General features: G+C 39.1%; 1 protein-coding gene across 1 annotated transcript in view; it reads left to right on the forward strand.

Annotated features, from left to right (window-relative positions):
- The first annotated feature begins 1,817 nt into the window (after nt 1–1,817).
- Nucleotides 1,818–27,259, forward strand: part of RGS5 (regulator of G protein signaling 5) — a 94,117-nt gene continuing 68,675 nt past the window's right edge. The window contains exon 1 of the mRNA XM_072648769.1: nt 1,818–1,946. Coding sequence (XP_072504870.1) covers nt 1,903–1,946 — 44 coding nt within the window. The 5' untranslated portion in view covers nt 1,818–1,902. The remainder of the gene's footprint in view (nt 1,947–27,259) is intronic.

The following is a 27,259-nucleotide window of genomic DNA, read 5'->3' on the forward strand; positions in this document are numbered from 1 at the left end:
CACGGCTAGTGAGTGTCTAAGCCAGATTTGATCTTAGATCCTCTCAACTCCAGGTCCCCTCTTCTTTCTATCACAGCACCATAGCTACCTCTATAGTGACATGATGGCTCAGGAATCATTTACCAAAGCAAAATCAGACTTGTCCTATTAGGCCTCAGAGAGCAGATCAACAGCAAAACAGAACAAATTTTAGCTTTGTCTAAAGAAAAATCTTCTGAGCTCTTTAAAAAGTGTTCCCTGTTATTGGGAATCTCCCAGAACTGGCCGGATGATCTCTTGTTGAATATATTATTGAAGGGGTTCTTTTGGTAGCTGTGTGTTGTGCAGTATAGCCTCTGAGTTTTCTTCCGACTCTGAAATTGCCTAAGGTCACACAGATAGTCCACACAAGATCTGAGATACAGACCCCGTTTCTATAATTAGTTTTCCACAATACTATGCTCGCCTGCCTTCTCTCTTTCATATGTCCCTTCAAATATTTCAAGATAGCTATCATATCCTCCTTTTTTCTCCAGGCTAAATAACCTGCTAGCCTTCAACAATTCTTTATTCAACACAGTTTCCACATTTCTCACTATTCTAGTTATATTCTTCTAGATGGGCATCAATTTATTAATATAATACAATGGGACCATAAGAAAATAGATTGAGGGTTGGAAGAGAAAAGAATCCATCCATTTCAATATCTTCCTTTTCCAATGTAGAAAACTGAGACCCAGAGAGGTCAGGTGGCAGGGAATGTTAGAGAGAGAATTTGAATCCAGGCCCTCTGACTGATGAGTAGGAAGGGTAGTGCCACGTTACTTCTCAATGTCCTTTCCACTGCTTTACTCCCTCTCTCTATCCTGATCTCAGACTCTGGTTTCAGTACTGCATTGACTCCCAGGTCTCACCCATTTCTGGACTTGTGCAAAGCCCAAACTCCCGACAGTGCCTCAGCTCTCCCTGTGAGAAATGCTTCTTGTCTGGAGCCTCATGCTGTCTTTACTTCCATGCTTCCATTTGACAATCTTTTCTTGATACCTCAATACGTGATCAAAACCCTCCTGAAAGCCAGGTAAGACTACCTGGTATGATATGAGCTATTTGTCCCAAAGACTATTTTTTTTTTCCACTCTGACTGACATTTAAAGCATTAAAGTTACCTAGGGCTTAGGAACACATTTTAAGTATTGTCTCCAGTCGGCTTCAGATACAATACTAACTTTTAAACACCCCTCTAGCAGTTTTCCATTAGCAGATTGTGGGGATTAGTTTAGAAGATTAGAAAGTTGACACCATAAACCCCGAAGGTATGAACTAGAGAATGATAATTAGAGACTGCCAGATGAAAGGTTGTGGGGATGAAAGGACAAGTTAGGGAGAGTTTGCCCAGCCTGGAAGCCATCCAGGCAAAGGACTGGAAGCCAGGTTTCCCAAGGAGTCATTTTAATGATAAATTTGCCTTAACAGTTTAAAGACCTATTCTGTTCCACAGAGGAAAATGGGGATGGAAAGTGGGGAGGAAAGCAAAATTGGGAGTTAGTAACTCACAGACTTTAGGATACTTTCCTTGAGCAATGGAGGAAAAACTCTAAGACTTTGTGGTAGTTGAGTAACAGATCCCCTTTAACAGGGAATACCAGTCCTTTGCCTCTGACAATGAAGCAATCCTGTTTTACTCAGAACTTCTGTTCCCTCTCTGTCTGGAGCAGCAGCAGCTCTGTCTGAACAACTGGCTCTGCTCCCTAGCCAGCAAATTACTCCAAAGCTACTGATTGGCTAGACCACTGACAGAGGGCTGGGACGGAACCTCTATATATTCCTAAAGGAGGCAAAGTCAGCCTTAGACCGTGCTGAAGCAGAGTTCGGGCAGTCCTATCGTCCTGTTCACAGTTTGAGCTCAAAAGCCAGGAAGTCAAAATGTGCAAGGGACTAGCAGCCCTGCCCCACTCCTGCCTGGAAAGGTGAGAACTTGAGTTTCTTTGGCTTCCAAGGCTGTGCCAATCAGTGCCTACGGGTGGACAGGATCCCTAGGTGCAGCTAGGTGATTTGATGCTTAAGCAGAAGTATAATTTGTACCTGACTCAAAACCATAATTAACTCCAGCATTTTCTTTTTGGAAGCAATGCCAACATGGACTTTAGCAGAGGGGTTTGAAGAAGCAGAAATGGGACATAGCATCATTCCTAGGTTGGGAGATCACAGATCTCAAAGCTGGAAGGGACCTCAGAGGTCATCTCATCCAACCTTCTTGTTTTACAGATAAGGAGATAGCTAGCAAGTGTGAGAGGGAAGCTTGGGTCAGAGTTTTTCCCACTGTGCCAAGTTGTTGCCTTTAGCAAATCCCAGCTTTGATATTTGGCAGCTGATTGATCTTTCCCACAGTATGTCCCACAGTCTGTCGGCACCTTAGCTTCCTCATTTGAATTTCATGGAAGAGAAAACTTCCTAACAAATAGTACTTACCCAAAAGTTGAAAGGGAGAGAGTGAGGTCCCCTTGCTCTCATTTAGGTTTGATGTAAGGGCAAACTTCCTAACAATTAGAGCCTATTCAAGCTAAATGAGAGAAAGTAGGATTCCCTTTCCCAGGAGGCCTTCAAAGAAAGACTGGAAGATCACATGTTACAAATGATGGAAAACAGATTGGACTAGGTGATCACTGAAATAACTTTAAACTCTAAAAACCTAAGGTGGTTTTCTGTAAAATCTAACCTTTACTGAGTCAATATGAGAAAAGTGCTATATAGAAGTGGTGTTATGATCTTCCCATCTTCCATATTTGTGAAGATCAAATAAAATAACAGGCACCCATAAAGCCTTTACAATCTGGAGCTATTGTCCTGGGAGAGCCTTTATAGTCCGGAACTAAAGACCTGGGAGAGGGGAGCCCAGTAGAAGATGGGTATCCCAGTTTTGATGTCGACTTTAAAACAGAAGAAGTAGGAAAAGCAACTTTGTGCAACCCTCCATCTAGACTTGCAGAGGATTCTTAGAAACCATCAGCTATTTATTTTATTTACTTAGCTGGCATACTTTCTCAGGTAAATGCAGCCACATAACACCTCCGGGCTTACTTGGGGCTTTGCCAGTACAACCATCAGATAGGGAATGTCAAAAATTTGCACTTTCCAGATTTTATTAAAAAGCAGGAATGTGGCATTGAACTTCTAGAAATTTTAACTCAGTACTCCCATCTGCCCCCCAAAACTGTGATATGTTGTTGGATTTTTTCCCTTTTTATAGATAGTTCCTCAATTTTGCTTTTGATGAAGTTGCTACATCTCTAATAGTTTAAAGAAAATGATATGTGATCTTGACAAAACTTAACAATAACATAAATTCCTTGACCATGTCTGTATAAGATTATAAAAGGGTACAAATTATTAATAGACATTTTAAGTAGTTTAAGTTATAAATTATTTGTATATATTATTAAATTGTTGTATATATTCTATTATTAAATTGATATTATAATTTGAATTATTAAGTGCTTAATAGACATTTGTTAGTTCTTTCTATTCCAAGAATTTAACTTTTACCTTATAAATTACTTCTTTCTCAGCAATATTATAATCGTTTAAAATGATAAAAATAATATGAATGGTAGTCTGATATAAATGAGATGCTGGACATGAAGTCCAAAAGATCTGTGTTTGAACCCTTCTGTGACTCCTTAGCTGTGTGACCACAGATAAGTCACCTAGCTTCTCCATCCTCAGGCAACTCCCCGAAACTTAGCTGAGACACTGTAGATGAATTGTGGTAGGGTATGATTTGAAGGCAAGGGAGTTCCCGCACTGATGAAATTGGCAGTCCTTGATGGAATGACAGAATAATGGCTCAATTTATTTCCAGGCTAACATTCACTTCACCAATCTTTAAAATGAGATTTATCAACATTCCAATACTTATTTTGATATGTTTTGATACTCTTGATCCAAAGTTATAATATTAGTTTGATATTTAAATTATTAATGAAAACATTACATAGAACCTATATGTCTTTTCTTAAATGAGCAAGAGGCAGCAATTCAACCGTATGGTTTACGGAGCCAAGCTTGGATTAAGTGAGTGGTACTTGGTTCTAATACTGGCTAACATTATCCACCTTTAGCTCTACAACAGAGATAATTCAAACAGCTTTTCCCACTTAAAGTTGGTGGTATCACCTTCTTAAGCTTGATGGATAGCACATAAGCATGAGCACATCAAGCACATAAGAATTCATTTCTAGGTTGAGAGCATTTGTACTAATATACTTATTGCATGAAGGCTATGTAAATCCCTGCCTTCATTGATACAGCTCCTAGGATCAGATCTTAGAGGGAGAAGAGAGCGTGAACATCATCTATTTCAACTTACTTCTCATTTTATAGATGAGAAATGTCAAGACTTGAAAAGTAAAGGTGACATGCTGAGTTAGGATTTGAACACAGTTCCTCCAACTATAAATTCACTACAAGTAGCTTTAAATAGCTCTTCTTTCCCTTGAGAAATATGATGAAGGTGGTGATTGTGAAGAAAGCTGTACTTGTAATCTGAACACACGGGGATCTCATCTCTGATACTAGCCTTTGTGACTTCTGGGCAAACTCTCAGCTTCCTAAAACATAAAATGGGGATACTCACACCTAAAGTTACTGCCTCACAGAATTCTTGTTTAGAAAACTGTTTTGCAAATTGCAGCTATAACTTCTATTCCTTTTACAAAACCTGACAGGTATTTTGTGGGGTTTTTGTGACATCATAAAGGAACTACTAACCAAGACACACATACATATCTGTATCTATAGACATATAGATAGAGAGATAGACATATATAGAGATATATAGATAAAGATATATAGATATAAAGATAGAGCTATAGAGATAGAGAAATAGACATAGAGATATAGAGATAGAGGGAGATATGTAGATATAGATAAATACTCTTTGGGTCTTCATTTGCAAAAGAGGACATCTAAAATGAAGACATTGTATGGTTTTAGGTTTAAGGTTTTAGATTCCTTCCACTCTAATGACAGGAAAAACACACTTGTTGCAAAGGAGCAGGGCATGGGGAGCAAAGAGTAAATCAGGGGGCCTGGGAGTTTAAGTTGTGGTTCTTTGGTATACTAGTTGAGTGAGTCACTTAATCCTGTTTGCTTCAGTTTCCTCATCTGTAAAGTGGGCTGTGTGTTTACCAAGAAAATCCAAATGGGGTCGTGAAGAGTCAGACACAACTAGAAGACAACAAGAAACCAGAGGAGGCAATGTCAGAAAGAATTTGGAGCTGGAAAAGCCTGGGTTTGGAGTCCAGCTTCTAACAGATATCCTCTCAAGTTTTTAAGGTACAGATGAATTGCTGGTTGATATTGGCAGAGGGAATTTTTTCATGACCTTCCCTCCCAACCCTGACCCCTGCCAAAATTAAAAAGAAAAAGAAAAGGTACCACAGGAATTGAGCTAAGCTGTAGTCTCCTGTGTAATCAGAGCCAGAGCCAGAATAGACTAGGGTCTCAGTACTAGAAGGGGCAGAGAGACTTGAAGAAGCATGAATCTTAAAGATGAAGAAATGGAGGGTTGTTTGAACGAGGTTACAGTTAGCCTCAAACCTACTGTATATTAGCAGGCTTGAGTTCAGATTTTTTTCTTTTGATTGGTTCAAATCTGCGATTTTGTGTCCATAGGGAATTATTTCTTCAGTGATATGTAGGAGGAGGGGGAGGAGGAGGAGGAGGAGGAGAAGGAGGAGGAGGAGGAGGATGAGGAGGGGGAGGAGGGGGAGGAGGAGGGGGAGGAGTGGTGGTGGTAGCGGTGGTGACAGCACCAACAAGCTATTATTTACATAGCATTTTAAGGTTTGCACACCACTTTACCCATATGATCTCATTTTATTCTCACAACAATTCTGGGAAGTAAGTGCTATAATTATCTCTATTTACAGATGAGGAAACTGAGGCAAGCAGCAGTTAAGTGACTAACCCAAAGTCACACAGCTAGTAAGTGTCTGAGACTAGATTTGAATTCTGCAGATAGGTGGCACAGTGACAGACACAGTACAGGACCTGGAGTTGGGAAGACCTGAGTTCAAATATGATCTCAGAGACTTACTAGTTGTGTAACCTTGGGCAAGGCACTTCAATATATTGGCATCAGTTTCTTCAGCAGTAAAATGAACTGGAGAAGGAAATAGAATGCCACTCCAGTATCTTTGACAAGAAAACCCCACACAGGGTCATGAAGAGTCAGACATGACTGACCAACCATTGTCTGAGCAACAAAAAACTTCCTGACTCCAGGTCTGCTGCTCTTATCTATTTTGTATGCATAGGAAACTCCTTCCAGTGATTTAGGTCTGCAACTTCTAGGCTTAGAGAGTTGTCTGAAGCACTGAGTGACAAGTGATTATGAATTTGAACTCAGATCTCCAGATTTCAAGTCTGAGGCATTTTTCAGTTAAAACCTTCTTTCCTCCTGGATCATTGGACCGGCCATGCTATGTCCAGACCACTGTGAAACTGTGTGTGCATCCTCTACCACATTCTATACAAACAAGACTGCAGTTCTATTACAGAATCATGGAAAAGTTATGGGGGAGGAAGGGACTTAAATGCCTACAGCATAAAAAAGAAATGAGGATGGAAAGAGATGACAGAAAAGTGCTTAATTAAGGTCTTACCATTTTTTGTTGTTTTTTAATTTGTTTTGTTTGAAATAAAAATGTTACAACAGTTAGGAGTTATGCGTCACACACCTGTACTTGCCTAAGTTTGATCAGTCAATTAATTAATCAACATTTAGTAAGCACCTACTACGCCCCAGGCATCTTTCTAAACTCTAGGGATGCAAAAAGGTAAAAGACAGTCCCTATCCTCAAGGAAGAACTGGGAAAGTCAGGATGGAGATACTATAAACAAAGTAAACTATGCCAAATAAGTCTGCTAGGTGATATTTCCTATAAAAGATGGGACTTTAGTTGGGGAAAAAAAAAACATTTAATCTTATGCTGAAACATAGAGAATTTACAGAAATGGATTTTTTTTTTTTGCTTGACTGTTTTCCTTGGTTACAAGGGAGGAATCAATGAAGAGGTGGAGGTGGGAAAGGGAGAGGGCATGGATGTGAGATTTCATTGGGTCTTCCACATGAAGAAACTCCCTCCACCAATACAGGATGACCAGTGACTTTCTCTGTAGTTGATAGGTAGTTTAGGGAGCACATCTGGAGCAGGCAAAGGGCTTGAGATACCACCTTGACCACTGATCCTGCATTTCTCCTGTGAAATACCAGCATACATGCACACAAATAGTATATATTTATAATATATTGATATATCAGTGAAATTCTAGGTCTATTCCCTCTCCCTTTCCTCTCCCTTCTCCTCCCCCTTTATTGATTTCTCCCTTATAACAAAGGAAAACAGTCAAGCAAAAACAATCAGACTAGGTATCTGATGATATAGGCAGCCTTCTGCCCTAGCAACTTGAGGAAGAAATGATAAAAAAGCATTTAATCTTATATTGAAACAGACTATTTATGTAGATTGTTTTTAAAATTCAAAAGCATGGAAGCAAATCAGTACAGTGGGAGCAAGAGCTCCTGGTTTTGAATTTTGGTTCTATTTCTTTAGTTCCTGTGTGACTGGGCAAATCACTGTCTTTCTCTGGGCCTGATTTTTCTCATTTCTTTAAAATGATCAAGGCTCAGCTAGCCTCTGAAGTCTCTTCTAGTTCTACATCTGTGAGTCCTATGATCTGACACACCTCCGTGGAAAATCTTAAAAGGATCCTCGGTGCTTCATAGCCACACCTAGGACATGAACAAACAGGAGGTACTGGTCTGGAGATCTCCAGCTTTACTTTTACTGTATTTTGGATCATATGAATTTTGTACACATATTGGTATAATGCTCAATAACAAAAAAAAAAAACATCAAAAATTAAGCAAACTTCTCCCAGAAAAAAAAAAAAAAAGGAAATCATCTCTGCTGTCCTCTGGGTTCCCACTCAGCGATTTCCAAAAGCTCCTTAAGCCTGATCTTATGTCATCACTGTGGGTTGGGGACCCTTTCAAGCAGTCACAGTGCAGGACTCCATATGTTCTAACCACGTTTACTCTATCCCTGGACGCCTCCACTCTAGGAACATCCTGTTCAGATTGTGTAAAAACTATGTTATAGAGAGTTTGGAGGAGGGAGGATGCTCTAAGGAGGTGTGCTTTGGGAAAGACATGACGTAACAGCATTCTCTTCCCACTGTGTACCACCCCCACATGATAGTGCTGAAACAGATGGAGTTTCAACATTTCCCCCCACATCTTCAGCACCCATAGTATCCTCCTACCCTCCCGCTTTCACCTTGACATCTCTACCATGGGCTTGGCAGACACCTCAGCTATAAAGTTCTCCCTTTTCCTCTGCTTTCAGAACCTCCTCTCAGAACTCACCCCGCCCATCTCATCGTTCTGTCTGTCTCCCCTACTTCCCCAACATGAGACTGCTGACATTCGCCTGACCTTGGCATGAGTTTCCCATCTCTACCCTGTTTCTGAGGCAAAAAAAAAGAAGGGAATATTTAGCAAGGATATGATAAAAGACTTCAAGAAATCATTTGAAGGAACTGGAGATATTTAACCTGGAGAAAACTTAGTGGGAAACCTGACTTTATTTCTTTATTTGAAGAGCTGTCATGTGGAAGGCACACGAAACTTGTCCTGTTTAGACCCAGAAAGCAGAACTAGAAGCCCAAGGGTGGAAGTTACAGAGGCAGATTTAGGCTTGTGAGACTAACTCAGGACAGCTAGGTGGTGCAATGAATAGGACACCAACTCTGCGGTCAGGAGGAGCTGAGTCCCAATATGGCCTGGGACACTTACTAGCTGTGCGACCTTGGGCAAGTCACTTAACTTGCCTCAGTTTTCTTATCTGTAAAATAAGTTGGAGAAGGAAATGGAAAACCACTCCAGTTTCTCTCCAAGAAAACTCTTAATGGGGTCATGAAAAGACAGACATGACTGAAATGACTCAACAACAAAGAAAATTCTTTATGAGTTTGTTCTGTCCCCGAATAGAATAAGCAGCCTTAGGAAGGAGCGCATTGTCCCTACTCTCATCGTACTTTATGCAGAGCCTGAGTGACCACTTGTCTGTTATACTATAAAAGGGATTCTCATTCAGTGGGTATCTGGACTTTATTGAAGGCTTTTGAAATTCCTTTGAACTGAAAGAATCAGAAGTTCTGTGAAATATTTGCCACCATGTGACTGGCAGACATCCTGGTGGAGTGGAATGACAATATTGGACTTGGAGTTCCATGACCCTGGGTTTGAGCCTCTGTTTTACCTGTAAGGAGAGGGGAACAAACATTTATTAAATGCCCAAGCCTCTAAGGTGCTACACTAAACACTTTCCAAATATCATTTCATTTGATCCTCACAACAACTACCTGAGGACATAGGTGCTATTATTATAATATTTTACAGCTCAGAAAACTGAGGGAAGCAGAGCTTAAGTGACTTACCCAGGGTCACACAGCTAATAAGTGCCTAAGATCACATCTCAGTTCAGGTCTTCTTGACTGTAGGTCCAGTGCCCTATGCACAATGGTGCCACCTAGCTGCCTCCTTTATGTGTGTGACGCCAAGTCACCTTTCCTTCCTAAATCTCAATTTAATCCCTGGGTCAGACTTGATACTTCTGATCTCCTCCTGTTCCAATATTCTTTAAGAGGCATCAGAGTTATCTTCCTTGACCCTGGGGGAAGGATGGACAGAATTAAGACATGCAAATTACAGGGAAGTAGATTTGAACTTAGCCTAAGGACCTACTTTCTTTTATTATTATTATTATTATCAATTTATTTTTTTTGTATTTAAATTTATTTATTTAAGTTTTCAACATTCATTTCCACAAAATTTTGGGTTCCAAATTTTCTCCCCATTTCTCCCCTCTGCCACCCCAAAATGCCGAGCATTCTGATTGCCCCTATCTTGTCCCCATCTTCTCTTTTGTCCTGTAGGGCCAGATAACTTTCTGTACCCCATTAACTGTATTTCTTATTTCCTAGTAGCAAGAACAATACTCAACAGTTGTTCCTAAAACTTTGAGTTCCAGCTTCTCCTCATCCCTCCCTCCCAACCTATTCCCTTTGAGAAGGCAAGCAATTCAATATAGGCCATATCTGTGTAGTTTTGCAAATGACTTCCATAATAGTCATGTTGTGTAAGACTAACTATATTTCCCTCCATCCTATCCTGCCCCCCATTGCTTCTGTTCTCTCTTTTGATCCTGTCCCTCTCCAAGAGTGTTGACTTCAAATTGCTCCCTCCTCCCACTGCCCTCCCTTCCATCCTCCCCCCCACCCTGCTTATCCCCTTATCCCCCACTTTCCTGTATTGTAAGATAGGTTTTCATACCAAAATGAGTGTGCATTTTATTCCTTCCTTTAATCAAATGTGATGAGAGTAAGCTTCATGTTTTTCTCTCACCTCTCCCCTTTTTCCCTCCACTGAAAAGTCTTTTGCTTGCCTCTTTTATGAGAGATAACTTGCCCCATTCCATTTCTCCCTTTCTCCTCCCAATATATTTCTCTCTCACTGCTTGATTTCATTTTTTTAAGATATGATCCCATCCTATTCAATTCACTCTGTGGTGTGTGTGTGTGTGTGTGTGTGTGTGTGTGTGTGTGTGTGTAATCCCACCAACTACCCAGATACCGAAAAGTTTCAAGAGTTACAAATATTGTCTTTCCATGTAGGAATATAAACAGTTCAACTTTAGTAAGTCCCTTATGACTTCTCCTTTCTGTTTACCTTTTCATGCTTCTCTTCATTCTTGTGTTTGAAAATCAAATTTTCTTTTCAGCTCTGGTCTTTTCATCAAGAATGCTTGAAAATCCTCTGTTTCATTGAAAGACCAATTTTTCCCCTGAAGTATTATACTCAGTCTTGCTGGGTAGGTGATTCTTGGTTTTAGTCCTAGTTCCTTTGACTTCTGGAATATCCTATTCCATGCCCTTCGATCCCTTAATGTAGAAGCTGCTAGATCTTGTGTTATCTGATTGTATTTCCACGATACTCAAATTGTTTCTTTCTAGCTGCTTGCAATATTTTCTCCTTGACCGGGGAACTCTGGAATTTGGCCACAATGTTCCTAGGAGTTTCTCTTTTTGGATCTCTTCCCAGTGGTGGATTCTTTCAATATTTATTTTGCCCTCTGGTTCTAGAATATCAGGGTAGTTTTCCTTGATAATTTCATGAAAGATGATGTCTAGGCTCTTTTTTTGATCATGGCTTTCAGGTAGTCCCATAATTTTTAAATTGTCTCTCCTGAATCTATTTTCCAGGTCAGTTGTTTTTCCAATGAGATATTTCACATTATCTTCCATTTTTTCATTCTTTTGATTTTGTTTTGTGATTTCTTGGTTTCTCATAAAGTCATTAGCCTCCATCTGTTCCATCCTAATTTTGAAAGAACTATTTTCTTCAGTGAGCTTTTGAACTTCCTTTTCCATTTGGCTAATTCTGCTTTTTAAAGCATTCTTCTCCTCATTGGCTTTTTGAACCTCTTTTGCCAATTGAGCTAGCCTATTTTTCAAGGTGTTATTTTCTTCAGCATTTTTTTGGGTCTCCTTTAGCAAGGAGTTGACTTGTTTTTCATGCTTTTCTTGCATCTCTCTCATTTCTCTTCCCAGTTTTTCCTCCACCTCCCTAACTTGATTTTCAAAATCCTTTTTGAGCTCTTCCATGGCCTGAGACCATTGAATATTAATTTTGGATGTTTGGGATACAGAAGCCTTGACTTCTATGTCTTTCCCTGATGGTAAGCATTGTTCTTCCTCATCTGAAAGGATGTGAGGAGATATCTGTTCACCAAGAAAGCAACCTTCTGTAGTCTCATTTTTTTCCCCTTTTTTGGGCATTTTCCCAACCAGTTACTTGACTTTTGGGTCCTTTGTCAAGAGTAAGATATACTCTAGGAATCTGTGACATCTCAGTTCCTCCAAGGTGGCACAGTCAAGCGGGTACTGGTGTGGACTCAGAGAGGGATTTTTATGCCCAAAATTTTAGCAGTTAGCTCTCCACAGCCACCTGGCTTCCAGTTCCCAAGTCAGCACTAGGGGCTGATTTTCAGATAAGCTGGATGGGCAGGGCCACCATTCAGTCTGAGACAAAGACCAGCTGGGCCAGGGCCTCCATCCAGGGCTGAGGTAAGACTCAGCTCTTCAATGCCCCCAGGGATTTTTACATTCCAACATTGGAGCTTTTGTATGGGCTGTTGTGCAGGCTCTGTGGCTGCTACCTGCTGCCAGAGCTATGGAAAGGCCCTTCTTCCTTCCTGGCCAGTTGATAAAACCCCGTCATTGACCTGTGGCACCTGTGGGCCAAGGGATCTGAGGACCCGCTACTGTGACTGGAGATTCCACCCCCGAGGTGTCCTCCTCCCTGAGTCTCTTCATGCCATGCCGCTCGGGCCAAGGCTGGGCTGGGGTCCACGCTCGGCTCTGCATCCCACGCAACCGATGTTTCCATGGGCCTTTCAGGTCTCCGTGGGCTGGAAGTCTCCTCCACTCTGTTGTTCTCCACTTCTGCTGCTCCAAAATTTGTTGAGAGTCCCTCTCTACAGGTATTTTATGGACTGTGGGGAGGACCCTGTGTAAGTGTGTCTTTCTAGTCGGTCATCTTGTCCCCTGCCCCCTAAGGAGCTACTTTCTAACAATTAGGGCTGGCCAAACATAGAACAACCTGCCCTCAAGAATAGTGAGTTCTCCATCATTTTAAATGCTAGCTAGAGAACTACTTGTTGGGAATGTTGCAGATGGGCTAGTTACAGGAAGAGGATGGATACCTAGTTCAGGTGTAAATGACAGCCCTGGGAAAGAAGAGGTCAGAGCTTTACAAAAGCCCAAAGACTCTTCAGAGATGGCTACAAAGAGCAGCATCTGACTTTAGAGTCAGAATAGGGAAGGAATAAATATACATACATATCTCTTAAACAAGATATTTGCTGTACCACAGGCTAATTCTTTAATTTCCTGAATAAGATTCAAAGAACTAGAAAGCAACTTGTCCAAGGTCACAGAGGTCATAGTATCATAGGTGAGATGCACTTAGGTTCACGAAGTCCTCAAACTCCTGAGCCACTACTTCTCCCATTTGCCTCTGTATTATTGCCCCATAGAGCCCTATTCTGATAAGCCAGAAGGTTAAGGAATTAAAGTTAATCTGATTAATCAAGAGCCCACCAACTGTTTGTTCTAACCTTTGTCACTGGAGGAAACTTTTCTGAAATAGATCCTGCCTTATTTAGGAAAGTACAGTAAATATGATTGTTTGATTTAAGTACCTCATAGATCTAAAGAACATTGTTCTAACCTTCAGCATTATATGGTATAGATGAGAGATGCAGTGGAACTAAGTGACGAAAGAGCTGATCTCAGAGTCAGGAAGACCTGAGTTTGAGTCCTCTCTCTGTCATATACTAGCTGGGAGATCCTGGGTAAATCATTGGATCTCTTGGTGTTCCCAGGCAACTCTGTTAAACTGAACTGCAGCTTATCTAGAGATAATTAGGTGGTTCAGTGAATAGAACAATGGACCAGAAGTTGGGAATACTTCACTTTAAATCCATCCTAACTGTGAGACCCTGAACAAGTTATTTAACTTCTGTCTACCTCAGTTTTCCTCATTTGTAAGAGGGAGATAATAAAAGCATCCATCTGCTCAGGTTGTTATGAGGATAAAATGAAATATTATTTGTAAAACACTTTGAAAACTTTACTTTGCTACATGTTAACTATTTTTATTATTAAAGAAGGTGATTTTGCATTGAGAAAGAAAATTCCTCAATAGAAACTTCCAGTCCTGATGAAATAACAGTTTCTTTTTTCTTTTATAATGTGTAGATAACTAATGATGTGGAAAAAGGTGGCATATGATGGTGGACTGGATTTGCGTTATTTTAGAAGTTGAAGGACCTGTTGGTTTATAAAACCCTAATAGTAATTTCTTGAGTTTGCTTTTGCTCTTTTTTCTCCTAAAATCCAAAGGCAGGGATGGTTCATCCAGGGCTCTAGCTCTTTGAGATTCAATGCTGTGTCAAAGGAACAGGCCATCTGGAGAGAAGAGGCTCTTACAGTGCATAGGCAGGCAGGTGGGAACCCTCTGCTTTTAGTGGAAGGGCTGCTGCTAGATGTTCTGCAGTACAGAAGAGCCCTAGCCTTGGTGCTGAAACACTTGAGGTGCCAGCTCAGTTCTAACACAGGCTTAGCCACACGCTCCTTGGCAAATTTGCTTCTTTAGGTCTCAGCCTTCTCATCTGCAAAAGTGAGTATAAAAATACACTTATTGCCAACCTTACAGGGTTGTTTTAAGGGCAGTGCTCTATAAACTTTTCCCCCATGCAAAACATATTACCATATTAGACATTAAAATATATAAAGGAGGGAGGGAAGGAGGGAGAGAGGGAGGAAGAAAGGAAGGAAGGAAAGAAAGAAGGAAGGAAAGAAGGAAGGAAGGGATGCAGGAAAAAACAATATGATTCAATATACACTTAGAGTTCATCAGTTTTCTCTGGAGGTGGGTAGCATTTTTCATCCTGAATCCTTTGGAATTAATTGTCTTGAATCATTGCATTGATCAACATAGCTAAGTCTTTCAAAATTGATCATTGTAACAAAATTGCTATTATTGCATACAATGTTTTCTTGGTTCTGCTCACTTAATTTTGCATCAGTTCATAGAAATCTTCTCAGTTTTTTTAATTAGTGCTCATTATTTTTTTTATAACACAGTAGTATTCTATCACAAATGAATGTCACAACCTGTTCAGCCATTCCCCAGTTGATGGGAGTCTCCTCAATTTGCAATACTTTGCTACCACAAAGATCTCCCATAAAAATATATACTTTTACCTTTGTTATGATCTCTTTGAAGTACAAACCTTGTAGTGATGTTGCTTGATCAGAGGGTATGCACAGTTTTATAGACCTTTGGGCAATGTTCTCCAGAGTGATTGAATCATTGCACAACTCTATCAGCAATGCATCAGTGTCCCAGTTTTTCCACCTCCTCTTCAGCATTGTTATTTTCCTTTTCTGTCATGATTGTCAACCTGATAGCTACGAGGTGGCACCTCAGGTTTATTAATCTCCATTACTCTACAAATGGTTTAGAGGAAATGTTCTATAAACTTTAAATCTAAATCAGTCATTGCTAAGTAAGGTTGCTAGAGCCTCTAGTCCTCTTAAAGGGCTATTTATGCTCACAGAAGGGTCATGGTGTTTACCCGGGGTGTGTTTCTAGAACATAATCAACTGCACTGTTTGCAGACACTTGCTTAAGAGGTAATGCATTTGCTTAAAAGCAAGGTGAGCTGGAGTCAGTCCTAACCAAACTTACTGACTGTTAAATTTTTAGTATGAGCTTTTAGATATTAGAAATCAATAAATGCTACAAATCAGGGCTTGATTTATTGTTTTGTTGATTATCTAGACTTAAGAAAACGACAGAGAGAAATGTTAACAAGACATTCAACTTTATAGTATATGGTGTGTATGTCTGACCCCATCCATCTCCTTCCCACCCTCCACCCCCAGCAAGTTAAATAGCACATCTCTGGAACTGATGTCTTGCTGGAGATAGAGTAGGAAAAAAGGGACAGAGACAGGTCTCTACCACCTTGCTGCCCACATCAGAGATCAAGCTTTCGAGGAATTTCTGTCCTTGAACCCCTTTCCTATTGAATGGTGACTACTTCTCCCAGACTATTTCAGAAAGACATAATCACCATTTTTTATTTTGCTCCCTACTATGTGGTTATTTCTTCCATGAGGGGGAGGGGGGAAAACTAGGTGACACAGAATATAGAGCTATGGACTTGACTCAAAAAGACTTATCTTTGTGAATTCAGATCTGGCTACAGACATTTACTAGCTACATGGCCCTGGGTAAGTTATCTAACCCTGTTTGCCTCAGTTTATCTGTAATGAGGTGAAGAAGAAAATGGCAAGCCACTCCAATATCTTTGCCACAAAAATGAAAAATGAGGTCACAAAGAGGTGGACATGACTGTAACAATTGAACAATAACAATATTTTTCCCCATGGCCTCAACAATGGAATTTTACTATTTCCCCCTATCCCTAATATCATCATCTGAATTTCTATAATCATGGAACCATAATCAAATCAACTTTGCCTTGGATCATGTGTGGAATGTGTCAATATATTTTCTTATAGTTTCAGTTACTATTCTTATAACTTTCCAGACCAAAATGCTCCTCCCTGGCCAGCACTCCCATAATATATGAAATTTTTCCTATTAGAATATAAACTCCTTGAGGGCAGAGACTATGTTTACTTTTGTGTTTCTATCCCCAGGACTTAGCATAGTGTTTAGAACAAAGTAAGCACTTACTAATGTTATTTTTTTCATTCATTCATTTTTTTTCGATACCACAAATAAGAAAAGTTCTAGATTCTCAGGAGTATAGTAGAGGGTATAGATTGGATAATCAATGTGTGGTCTGTGGACCACATCATTTTAGTAGCACTCCATCTAAGTTAATAGAGAGCATGATAAGACATTTTATATAGATCTCTGAAAAACTAGGAATTAGTAAAGACTCCTCAATCCTTTGACCCTTCTTGGAATTTGGTTGATACATCTACTACTTAAATGAATCTGTCATTTTATCAATATATATATATATATATAATATTCTGCAACTTTCTTGTATCTGCTATGCCACTCTCTGTCACCTATTGAATCATGAGTAATTGGGATTCTTCTTGGGTTTAGAATATTTGATGATTCCTAGAACCATAGCATCAAAGGGAGAATGTGGGTGTAAGAAAAATGTGCTTTGATGGGTGGAAGCAGTCTGAGATCATTGAAAACACTCTGCAGTTACTCAAATGAAACCCAGCCTCCTTCCCCCTCCTGTGCAATTGTACGCTTGCCTCAGATATCTTCTGAAACTAGGTAAAATAATAAATGTTTAAATCTGAGGTTATTCATCTTTTTTCTATCAGTGACCTCTATGGCAATCTGATGAAGCCAATGAATAAATTCTTTCTCAGAATTTTTTTTTCAATGAATTAAATAAAATACATAGGATTACAAAGGAAAGAAATTATATTGAAATACAATCATTAATAGTTTGTCTGTTTGTTTTGAAGTTCACAAAACCCCAGGCTAAGATCTCCTGGTTTAAGAATAAGGAAGACCTCTTGAATGAATCTTGAATGAGGCCTACCAACAATCTACATTATGCCTCAAGAATCAGTTTCTCTGTTTTTCTTCCTCTTTCTCATTCCTTTTTCTTTTCCTCCCCTCTTTCTGAAAATCAGTTTTTATTTAAATAAGAACTTAAATAGGACATGTACCATTATTCACATACTCAGATGAATCTGTGAATTCGTTGATGTTGATGTTTCTCCTTATGATGCAGATCACTACTCATCTGTGTCTGCCCACTCTGTGAGTGTAGCCCTTTGACTACAGAGGATCCCCCCAACATGCTAAAGAACCTTCCATGGTTTCTAGTTCTCTTCACAAAATGAGTAATGATACCAGTGGAGTACATGAGCTAAGTCATTCTTTTCTCTACCCATTTGACTCTGACTCTCTCCCTCTCCCTCTATGTGTCCCTGTCTCTGTCTGTCTCTGTACTGTCTTGCTTGCTCTATATTATATGTATGTATATATATATATATACACACGTGTACATATATATACACATATAATTATATTATCATTCATTTCTTTGATAATAAACACTCTTTACCACAGTTCTTTGTAATTAACTATTCATGTGCTGTTTCCCTGTGCACATTCTTCATGTGACATTCTATTGCCCTCTGATTTTTCATCCTTGTCAGAGGTGTGCCAGAGCCAGCTCAAACCAGCTCAGAGTGCCAATTATTAAATTTTCAGTGTTAGCATTTACATCTAGAAATCAGGAAATACTACAAATCATGATTTGATTTATTGTTTTTTTTTATTTTCTAGATTCAAGTAATGGAGAAAAATGTTAATATTGTAAAATAAGCTTAAAAGTACTTGATGTGTACTTTCCCCCAAAGAATAGTTGTTAAACATTTACTAGAATACCACTAATTTTATGTTTCGTGATTTCAAAACTGTAAATTAACATAGGTTAATATTGTGATTAAGTAGATGGACCTTCATTTCAGGAAGAGGATTGGAGTTATTAAAGTTCTACTATCTCCCATGTGCAACACAACCCATATTCCTCTTCCTGTTTCATTCTGCCTTCACATCATAATCCGTTTATGCTGTCTATCCAAGGTATATAATAATTAAGGATGAGCTTGAGGTATCCAACTAATGGAAAACCATAGTCTGGACAATACCCATTCTTGTAACATTAAAACTAAAACAACTTCTCCATCCCACCCCATCCCCCAAAATATAAAAATTAAAAGAAAACAATCTAGCAATGAGCAGCTGTTGATAATGGGTTGTAAACCCCAACAGTGTACCTCCCAGGCAAGACATTCTGTGTGACCAGACAAGGACACTGAAGCTTTCTGAGAAATCAATGTCATGCTGCCTCCCCCAAAGGAAATTCCTCCCTTTTCAAGTACAAGTCACCAGGGATCTCTATTCCCTGCTACCAGCAGTAGTACAGTTAGACCTTGGTTACTGTAACTTATTGTCCTTTTCTCAGCATCATTGAGGGTGGGGGATAAGCTTAGAAAGTTGAACTCCTAGTTTGTCTTTTTAAAGAGCTTTAACTCTCTGGCAAATGTCTTTCTACCTCTTGATCCTTTGAAAGACAAAAAGGTGGACATGCCCAGTCTAAGCCTGAATGGTTTTACTACACAAGACTGGTTTCATTTCCTTCTCCATAGTGGGTAGAGTCCTGGACTAGAAGACCTGGGTTTGAATTTTGCCTTAGAAACTAGAGTATGTGACCCTGCCAGTCACTAAACTTGATGAAACTTATTTTTTTTTATCTGCCAAATGCAGATAATAATAGCACCTACTTCACAACTATTTTCTTTTTTCATGTTTATTTATTTATTTTTAGTTTTCAAACATTCACTTCCACAAAATTTTGAGTTTCAAATTTTCTCCCCATCTCTTCCCTCCCCCACCCCATAACACCTTGCATTCTGATTACATCTTCCCTCAATATGCCCTCCCTTCTATCACACCCTTCCCTTCCCGTAACCCCATCTTCTCTCTTTTCTTGTATGCCAAGATAGATTTCTATACCCCATTACCTTTATTTCTTATTTTCCAGTTGTATGCAAAAACAATTCTCACCATTTATTTCTAATACTTTGAATTCCAACTTCTTTCCCTCCCTCTCTCCCCACCCACCCCCACCAAGAAGGTAAGCAATCCAATATAGGCTATATATGTGTAGTTTTGCAAAAGACTTCCATAATAGGCATGCTGTGTAAGACTATATTTCCCTCCATCCTATCCTACTCCCCATTTATTCTATTCTCTTTTTTGCCCTTGTCCCTCCCCAAAAGTGTTTACTTCTAATTACTCCCTTCTCCCATTTGCCCATCTTTCTATCATCCCCCTCACCCCACTTGTCTTCTCCCCCACTTTCCTGTAGTGTAAGATAGATTTTCATACCAAATTGAATGAGCATGTTATTCCCTCCTTAAGCCAAATGTGAAGAGAGTAAGTTTCACTTTTTCCCTCTCACCTCCTCTCTTTTCTCCTCCATTGAAAAAACTTTTTCTTGCCTCTTATATGAGTGATGATTTGTCCCATTCCATTTCTCCCTTTCTCCTCCCAATATATTCCTCTCACTCCTTACTCCTTAATATTATATTTTAGATATCATCCCTTCTTATTCAACTTACCCTGTGCTCTCTGAATATATATATATATATATATAATATGTATATATATATATATATATATATATATGTGTGTGTGTGTGTGTATGTGTGTGTGTGTATAATCCTTGCAACTACCCAAATACTAAGAAAAGTCTCAACTGTTACAAATATTATCTTTCCATGTAGGAATGTAAACAGTTCAACTTTAGAAAGTCCTTCATGATTTCTCTTTCCTGTTTACCTTTCCATGTTTCTCTTAATTCTTGTGTTTGAAAGTCAAATTTTCTTTTCAACTCTGGTCTTTTCATCAAGAATACTTGAAAGTCCTCTATTTCTTTGAAAGACCATTTTTTCCCCTGAAGTATTATGCTCAGTTTTGTTGGGTAGGTGATTCTTGGTTTTAGTCCTAGTTCCGTTGACTTCTGGAATATCATATTCCAAGCCTTTTGTTCTCTTAATGTAGGAGCTGCCAGATCCTGTGTTATCCTGATTGTATTTCCACAGTACTCAAATTTTTCCTTCTAGCTGCTTGCGATATTTTCCCCTTGACTTGGGAGCTCTGAAATTTGGCTACAATATTCCTAGGAGTTTTTCTTTTCAGATCTCTTTCAGGAGGTGATTGGTGGATTCTTTCAATATTTATTTTGCCCTCTGGCTCTAGAATATCAGGGTAGTTTTCCTTGATAATTTCATGAAAGATGATATCTAGGCTCTTTTTTTGATCATGGCTTTCAGGTAGTTCCATAATTTTTAAATTGTTTTTCCCTTGATCTGTTTTCCAGGTCTGTTGTTTTTTCAGTGAAATATTTCACATTATCTTCCATTTTTTCATTCTTTTAGTTTTGTTTTATAATTTCTTGGTTTCTCATAAAATCATTGGCTTCCATCTGTTCCATTCTAATTTTTAAAAAACTGTTTTCTTCAGTGAGCTTTTGAACCTCCTTTTCCATTTGGCTAATTCTGTTTTTTAAAGCATTCTTCTCCTTATTGGCTTTTTGGACCTTTTTTGCCAATTGAGCTAGCCTATTTTTAAAGGTGTTGTTTTCTTCAGCATTTTTTGGGTCTCCTTTAGCAAGCTATTGATTCGCTTTTCATGATATTCTTGCATTGCTCTCATTTCTCTTCCGAATATTTCCTTCATTTCTCTTACTTGATTTTCAAAATCTTTTTTGAGCTCTTCTGTGACCTGAGACCCTTGTATATTTATTTTGGAGGCCTCTGATGGTAAGCATTGTTCTTCCTCATCCAAAAGGATAGAAGAAAATACCTGTTCACCAAGAAAGTAACTTTCTATAGTCTTATTTTTTCCCTTTCTTGGGCATTTTCCCAGTCAGTTACTTGACTTTTGAGTCCTTTGTCAAGAGGGCAGTATACTCTGGAGACCTGTAAGTTCTCAATTCCTCCAAGGTGGCTCAATCAAGGGAGAGGAGTTTACTCCTCTCCTGGCCTGTGCTCTGGTCTGGGAGTTACCAAAGCTTTTCTGCCTAGGATCTGCAAGTAGAGTTCCCTTTCTAGAGCCTCCACCAGCTCCACCACACCAGCCAGAACTCTTCCTCACCCCAGACCAGGACTGAGACCCAGATCAGTCGCTCAATTCTCCCAGGGGCTTTAGGCTGAGGGCTCCAAAAATGGGCACTACTGCTGCTGCTGCCTCTGCTGCCACCTGGGATCAGGGCTTCAGGAGGACCCTCTTCCCTTCTCACCCAGGAAAAAAAACTTTTTCACTGACCTTTGAAATATCTTTGGCTTTTGTGGGTAGAGGGATCTTAGAACCACTGGAGCTGCTGAAAATTCCACCCCAGAGACCTGTTCTGGTCCTGTTCTTGCTGCATGACCAAGGCTGGGCTGGGTTCAGTGGGCTGCATTCCACTCTGTGATCCATATGATTCCTGTTGGCCTTCCAGGCTACCTAGGGCTGGAAATCTCTTTCTGTTTGTCGTTTTGTGACTTCTGCTGCTCTAGAATTTGTTTAGTCATTTTTTACAGGTATTTTATGGGCAGGGTGGGAAGAACTAGAGTATGTGGGTCTTTCTACTCCACCATCTTGGCACTGCCCCTCCTTCACAACCATTTTCATGAGAATCATAAGAGATAATGCATGTAAAGAGCTTTGTAAGTCTTAAAAGATTATATAAATATTTTAATTTTTTAAGGTCCGTGATTTCATTGTTTTAGGAATCACCTTTAACTTAGAGACAGGAAAAGAATGTTTGTGATTAGGGTTAGAGTACATCTGATTAAAAAAGAAATTTTTTGAAGCAATGCTAGACAGCTTCTAAAGTTTCTGGAAGTTAGGGAGAAAAACTGAATGAAAAGGCAATTTCTCCATATTTTCCTAATGATGATATTCCTTAGCCTTCAGATCAATTTCAGGATTTCCTAGATTTCAAGATCTTCTCTTAGGTGGCTTTGTCACAACTTGTTTAACAAATAAACCATCTTAGACTTAAATTCATAATCAAATCAGATGCTACTTTCACTTTCAGACTATTTAAACTTATCCTATATAGGATTATAGGAGACCAGTACTTGATACTTATTTTTCCTAGCCTCAATGGTCTGGTAGAAATCCAAAAATTGAGAGAATTTAGAGATGTTATGCAAGAGTAATTCTTGATCTTGTTTATATTCTGAATCCTGGTGAAGCCTTCAGAATTCTCAACATAACATTTTTAAATGCCAAAAGTAAAATACATAGGAATACAATGAAAACCAGCTTTAAAGTATTACCAGAATGTTAAAAAAAATACCCAAGATCATGAACCATAGGTTAAAGGCTATTGCAAAGGACTCTTTAGTCCAACTCTCTCATTTTTGACACAAGGAAATGTGATTATACAGAAAGTAAGTAGTTTATTCAATGTCACCCAGATAGCAGAGCCAAGACTTGAACACTGACTTCTGACACCAGCCTGTTTTTTCCCACCATGCCACTGCAGTTTATTGCCTCACTCATGTAATCCATTCCCTATCTCTAGAGGGATCATAGTATCCTGAGAGAAATTATTTCCAGGGAATTCATGTATTTTATTTTGGGAACCAGTCTTAATGGTGTTTGTCTGAGTCACAGAAATTCAGAGAAAGAAATATTAACTAAATCAGTGAGAGCTAGTGATTATGAACATGAACTAGATTAGGAGTGGAGGCCAAGAGATAAGAGGCCTTCAATTTCCTCTCTTTCAAGTTTCAATCAGTTCTCATAAAACTGGACTAACAGGGTATTTTAAAGTCTGAAACCCAAAGATAGGTGAACTATGTGCCCAATTATTCTTAGCCATCTGGGAAAATGATTTCCAAATTTTTCAGATGAGCCTTGTGTCACCAATCCAGAATTTTGCCTAGAGTTAGTTGTATTTTCTGGGCCTGCCTCTTGGTAGGTTGTCTGGCCAACCCATTTCCCCTTTGCAGAAAGAATCACAGAATGTTAGAAAAGAAAGGGGCCTTAGAGATTACCAAGTTTGTCCCAGTCTTTTTATAGGTGGGAAAACTGAAGGCTAATAAGGTGAAGTGGTATGAGAATTATAGTTTGGTGGAATTTCTTCTTTTATTTTTAAATAATCCCTAAAATGACATTATTTTTTTCTTTAAATATCACAAAGTACTTCATTATAGCTTGAACTAAAAGTACAAGAAACATCATTTGACATAACCTGACCTCAGTTTCCTCCTCTGTAAAATTAGATGAGGTTGAGCTAACCTACCTCTCTGGTCTCTTCAGTCTCTTAAATCTTGTGATTCTCTCTCTAATCATGGCATAACAGAGCAGAGGATTTGAAGTCTTAAGGCCTGACTTCAAGTCTGACATTTGCCACTAACTAGCATGACTATGGTGGGGTGAGTAAAAAAAAAAATATCAAGAGACAAATTTTCTGAGTATATTATGACTAATTTTATCAACCACAGCTAGCAAGTGGTTAACAAAAAGTCTTCATTGTCCTCTCAACCATCAAAGAAGAATCATAGCCATTTCTTGATACTTATATGCCCTTAGAAGAGTGGGTGTTCTAGCAGATGACAATCAACTCTGATTGGTTAACAATTAATGAGAAGAATGAATATTATAATGAGCAGTGGGTCTATTCTAATGAGAGGCTGATTAAGTCATTTAAGTCATTAAGTCCAGATCACTCCCAGCCTTGGACAACCTAATCAAAGAATTTACCCAACTGCCCAAACCTGCCAGTGTGGAACACAATGGCCCAGAATTCACCTTAGATTAAAATCTTTGTAAGGTTTTCTAAGTGGGTGGGGCAACAACTACACCTAGATGAGGTCATCTAAGTGGGATAAATTTTGGGGAAAGGTCAAGGATCTCCCCAATAATTTGTTATTTGAGAATCATTTGTCTCAGTGGGCTAGTCATCTCACCTACTTAGATGTCAATTTCCTCATCAGTAAAAGGAGGGGGTTAGAATAGATCTTCTCAAAGGTTCCTTTAAGTATTCCATGCATCTAGCATTCTAGGTGATTTGGAGTGCACAGATACTCTGTACTTTAAGGAATCCATGATTTGGCTTCAAACCCTAATTGTACTATGCTGGGCAAGGGAGTGAATTTTCTTTAAAGCAACTCTGGGGTGGGGGTTGGAGGGAAGGCCGCTCTTATTTTTCTTTTTATCAGTACTTGATATTACAAAAGAATAAATACTGAAAAGTAGAATGTTCCTTATGGACAGTTGTGGAGGGGATGAAGAAGTAAGATTTTCCGTAACCTTTTCTGCCTTGTCTTTCCCCCGCTGGTATGATGGGAAAAAATTGTTTTCAGATTGAGAGTCCAACAGGCTTGAAGTCTAAGAAGGGGTGTGCTGGGATGATGTCCATATTTTTATTGAAATGATACAAAAGATGATACAAATCAGGGCTTGATTTCTTGTTGTGTGTCTTAAGAAAGTGAAAGTGGAGGAATTGTTAATAATGCAGATTAAAAGTGTGACATGCATTTTTTTCTGGAGAGTTGGTAAACATTTATCAGCACATCCCTGACTATAAGTCAACTTGATTGTTTTAATATCTTAATTTCCAGGAGTCTCCCATGCAAGTGATGTGTATACTCCCTCCACCAGAAAAGATTCTCACCTTTCTGTAAGCTTAGTAGACTACTAAATTTGCTGTGGCCAAAAAAAAATAATTACCTTCAGTAAACCGGAAATTGAAACTCTCCAAACTTGGGCTGGTTCTTAGAGAGTAATACGTTGCCAGGCCCATATTGATGCTGTTGCATTAAGTCATTTCAGTCATGTCTAACTCTCTGTGACTCCATTTGGAGTTTTCTTGACAAAGATAGTGGAGTGGTTTTCCATTTCCTTCTCCAAGTCATTTACGGATGAGGAAATTGAGGCAAACAGGATTAAGTGACTTGCTTAGGATCACAGGGCTGGTAAGCATCTGAGGCCAGATTTGAACTCAGGTTCTCCTAACTTCAAGTCTGACACAATATTCAATAAACGATCTAACTCAGTTGTTTCAGTCATGTCTGATATATCACGATCATATTGGGGGTTTTCTTGGTAAAGGTACTGGAGTGATTTGCCGTTTCCTTTTCTAGCTCATTTTACAGATGAAGAAAGTGAGGCACACACAGTTAAGTGACTTGCCCATGGTCACACAACTAATAAATATCTGAAGCAAATTTGAATTCAGGGTCTCCTGACTTCACGGCCAATGTTCTATCTACTGCACCATCCAGCTGTCCTTGCCAAGTCCATACTCAGAGTTTTTCCAGATGTTAAGACCTACCTAAGCTTATACTCTGGTAATCTAGTCTTCAGAATCATGGTAGAGCCTGCCCAATCTTGTATCCTGATATTCCACAATTCCCTCCACACCATGGGGACATTAATGGAGGACTAAGCTTATTTATTGATATTCTTGCTTCCTTCACTTTTTAGAGGTACTTTCTCAAGAAGGGATGATACTCTATAGGGACTGTGTCATTCCAGGCTTGTCTCCCATCAAAGGGAAGGGAATAAGCACTTCTATCATTCTTAGTGTGTGCCAGGCACTGTGATAAATGTTTCTTAGAGATATTTTCTGATTTGATCTTCTCAATAACCCTGGGAAGGAAATGCTATTATTATCTCCATTTTACAGTCGAGGAAGCTGAGTTGAAAAGAGATTAAGTGACTTGCCCAGGAACACAAAGTGAATGTCTGAGGTAGGATTTGAACTCAGGACTTCTTGACTCCAGTCCCAATGTGTTATACAGTATCCACTGTGTAACCTTGCTGCTCTTGGTTAGTCCCCTCCATGCATTCTGTGCTTCAGCCAGACTGTCCTACTGACAATGTCTTGCCCCTTCCAACCTGTGTGCCTTTGCTCAAGTTGTTGCCTATGACTAGTTTCCCATCCCATTTTACCTGTTCCCCCTCCACTCATCTTTACACACTTATCATGAATTGTTGTTTATTATAGCTTATATTTCTCACCAGTGCTAGACCGTAAACTCCAGGAGGGCAGGAAATGAAACTTTATCTAAATTCTCTCCCATAACCTCATTGAGTTGGTTCTCTGGACACAGCAAATCATTAATAAATGTTTGTTAGATGAATGAACTAGAGTAACATGGAAATAGATGCTTATAGAATATGGAATCTGGATGGACTCTTAGAGATTACTGAATCCAATTCCTTCATTTTACAGATGATGAGGCAGAGACCTGGAGAGTGAGTTGCTCAAGGTCATTTAGCTAGTCAGTGATGAAGCTCAGGATGAGAAGTGGGTCTGATTTTGACAACTCTTAGTAGTGAGTACTTAGTTCATCTATCAATAAAGCCAGAGACAGTTATAAGGGTTCATGTCAAACACGGATCATCAACATATCTAATATATTTATAGCCCCTAGCCTTAGCTTACTTTTCAGTCTGATTAGATTGGCCTTAGCAAGATGCTCAAGCAACTTAACACAAGCTGCTTTGGAGCAACTACTTCTTTTGCTACCAAGTAGAAATCTATTAAGCTTCAGAGACTTATAGAATATTAAAACGGAAAGTCATCTGGACTAATTCTTTTATTTTAAATATTTTCCAATGAATAATTATTTGTTGTTTCCCTCTCCTACCTTTCCCCCTTCCCATTGAAGGAAAAAGAAAAGCAAACAAAATCCTTGTAACAAATATTCATAGTCAAGCCAAATAGATTTCCACATTAGCTACATTCACAATGTCTCATACTATGTCTTCAGTCTACTACTTTTATAACAGGAGGTGAGAAGCAAGCTCCATTCTTATTTCTCTGGTGTTGTGGTTGGTTGTCACATTGATCAGAGTTCTTACGACTTTCAAAGTTGTTGGTCTTGACAACAATGTTGCTATTGTATAACTTGTTCTACTTCTGCTCACTTTATTGTTCTTCAATTTCTACTCTTCTTCTTAGGTCCAGGACATTTCATCCTTCCTTCCTTCCTTCCTTCCTTCCTTCCTTCCTTCCTTCCTTCCTTCCTTCCTTCCTTCCTTCCTTTCTTCCTTTCT

This window comes from Notamacropus eugenii, chromosome 2, assembly GCF_028372415.1.
Source record: "Notamacropus eugenii isolate mMacEug1 chromosome 2, mMacEug1.pri_v2, whole genome shotgun sequence".
NCBI classification, from domain to species: domain Eukaryota; kingdom Metazoa; phylum Chordata; class Mammalia; order Diprotodontia; family Macropodidae; genus Notamacropus; species Notamacropus eugenii.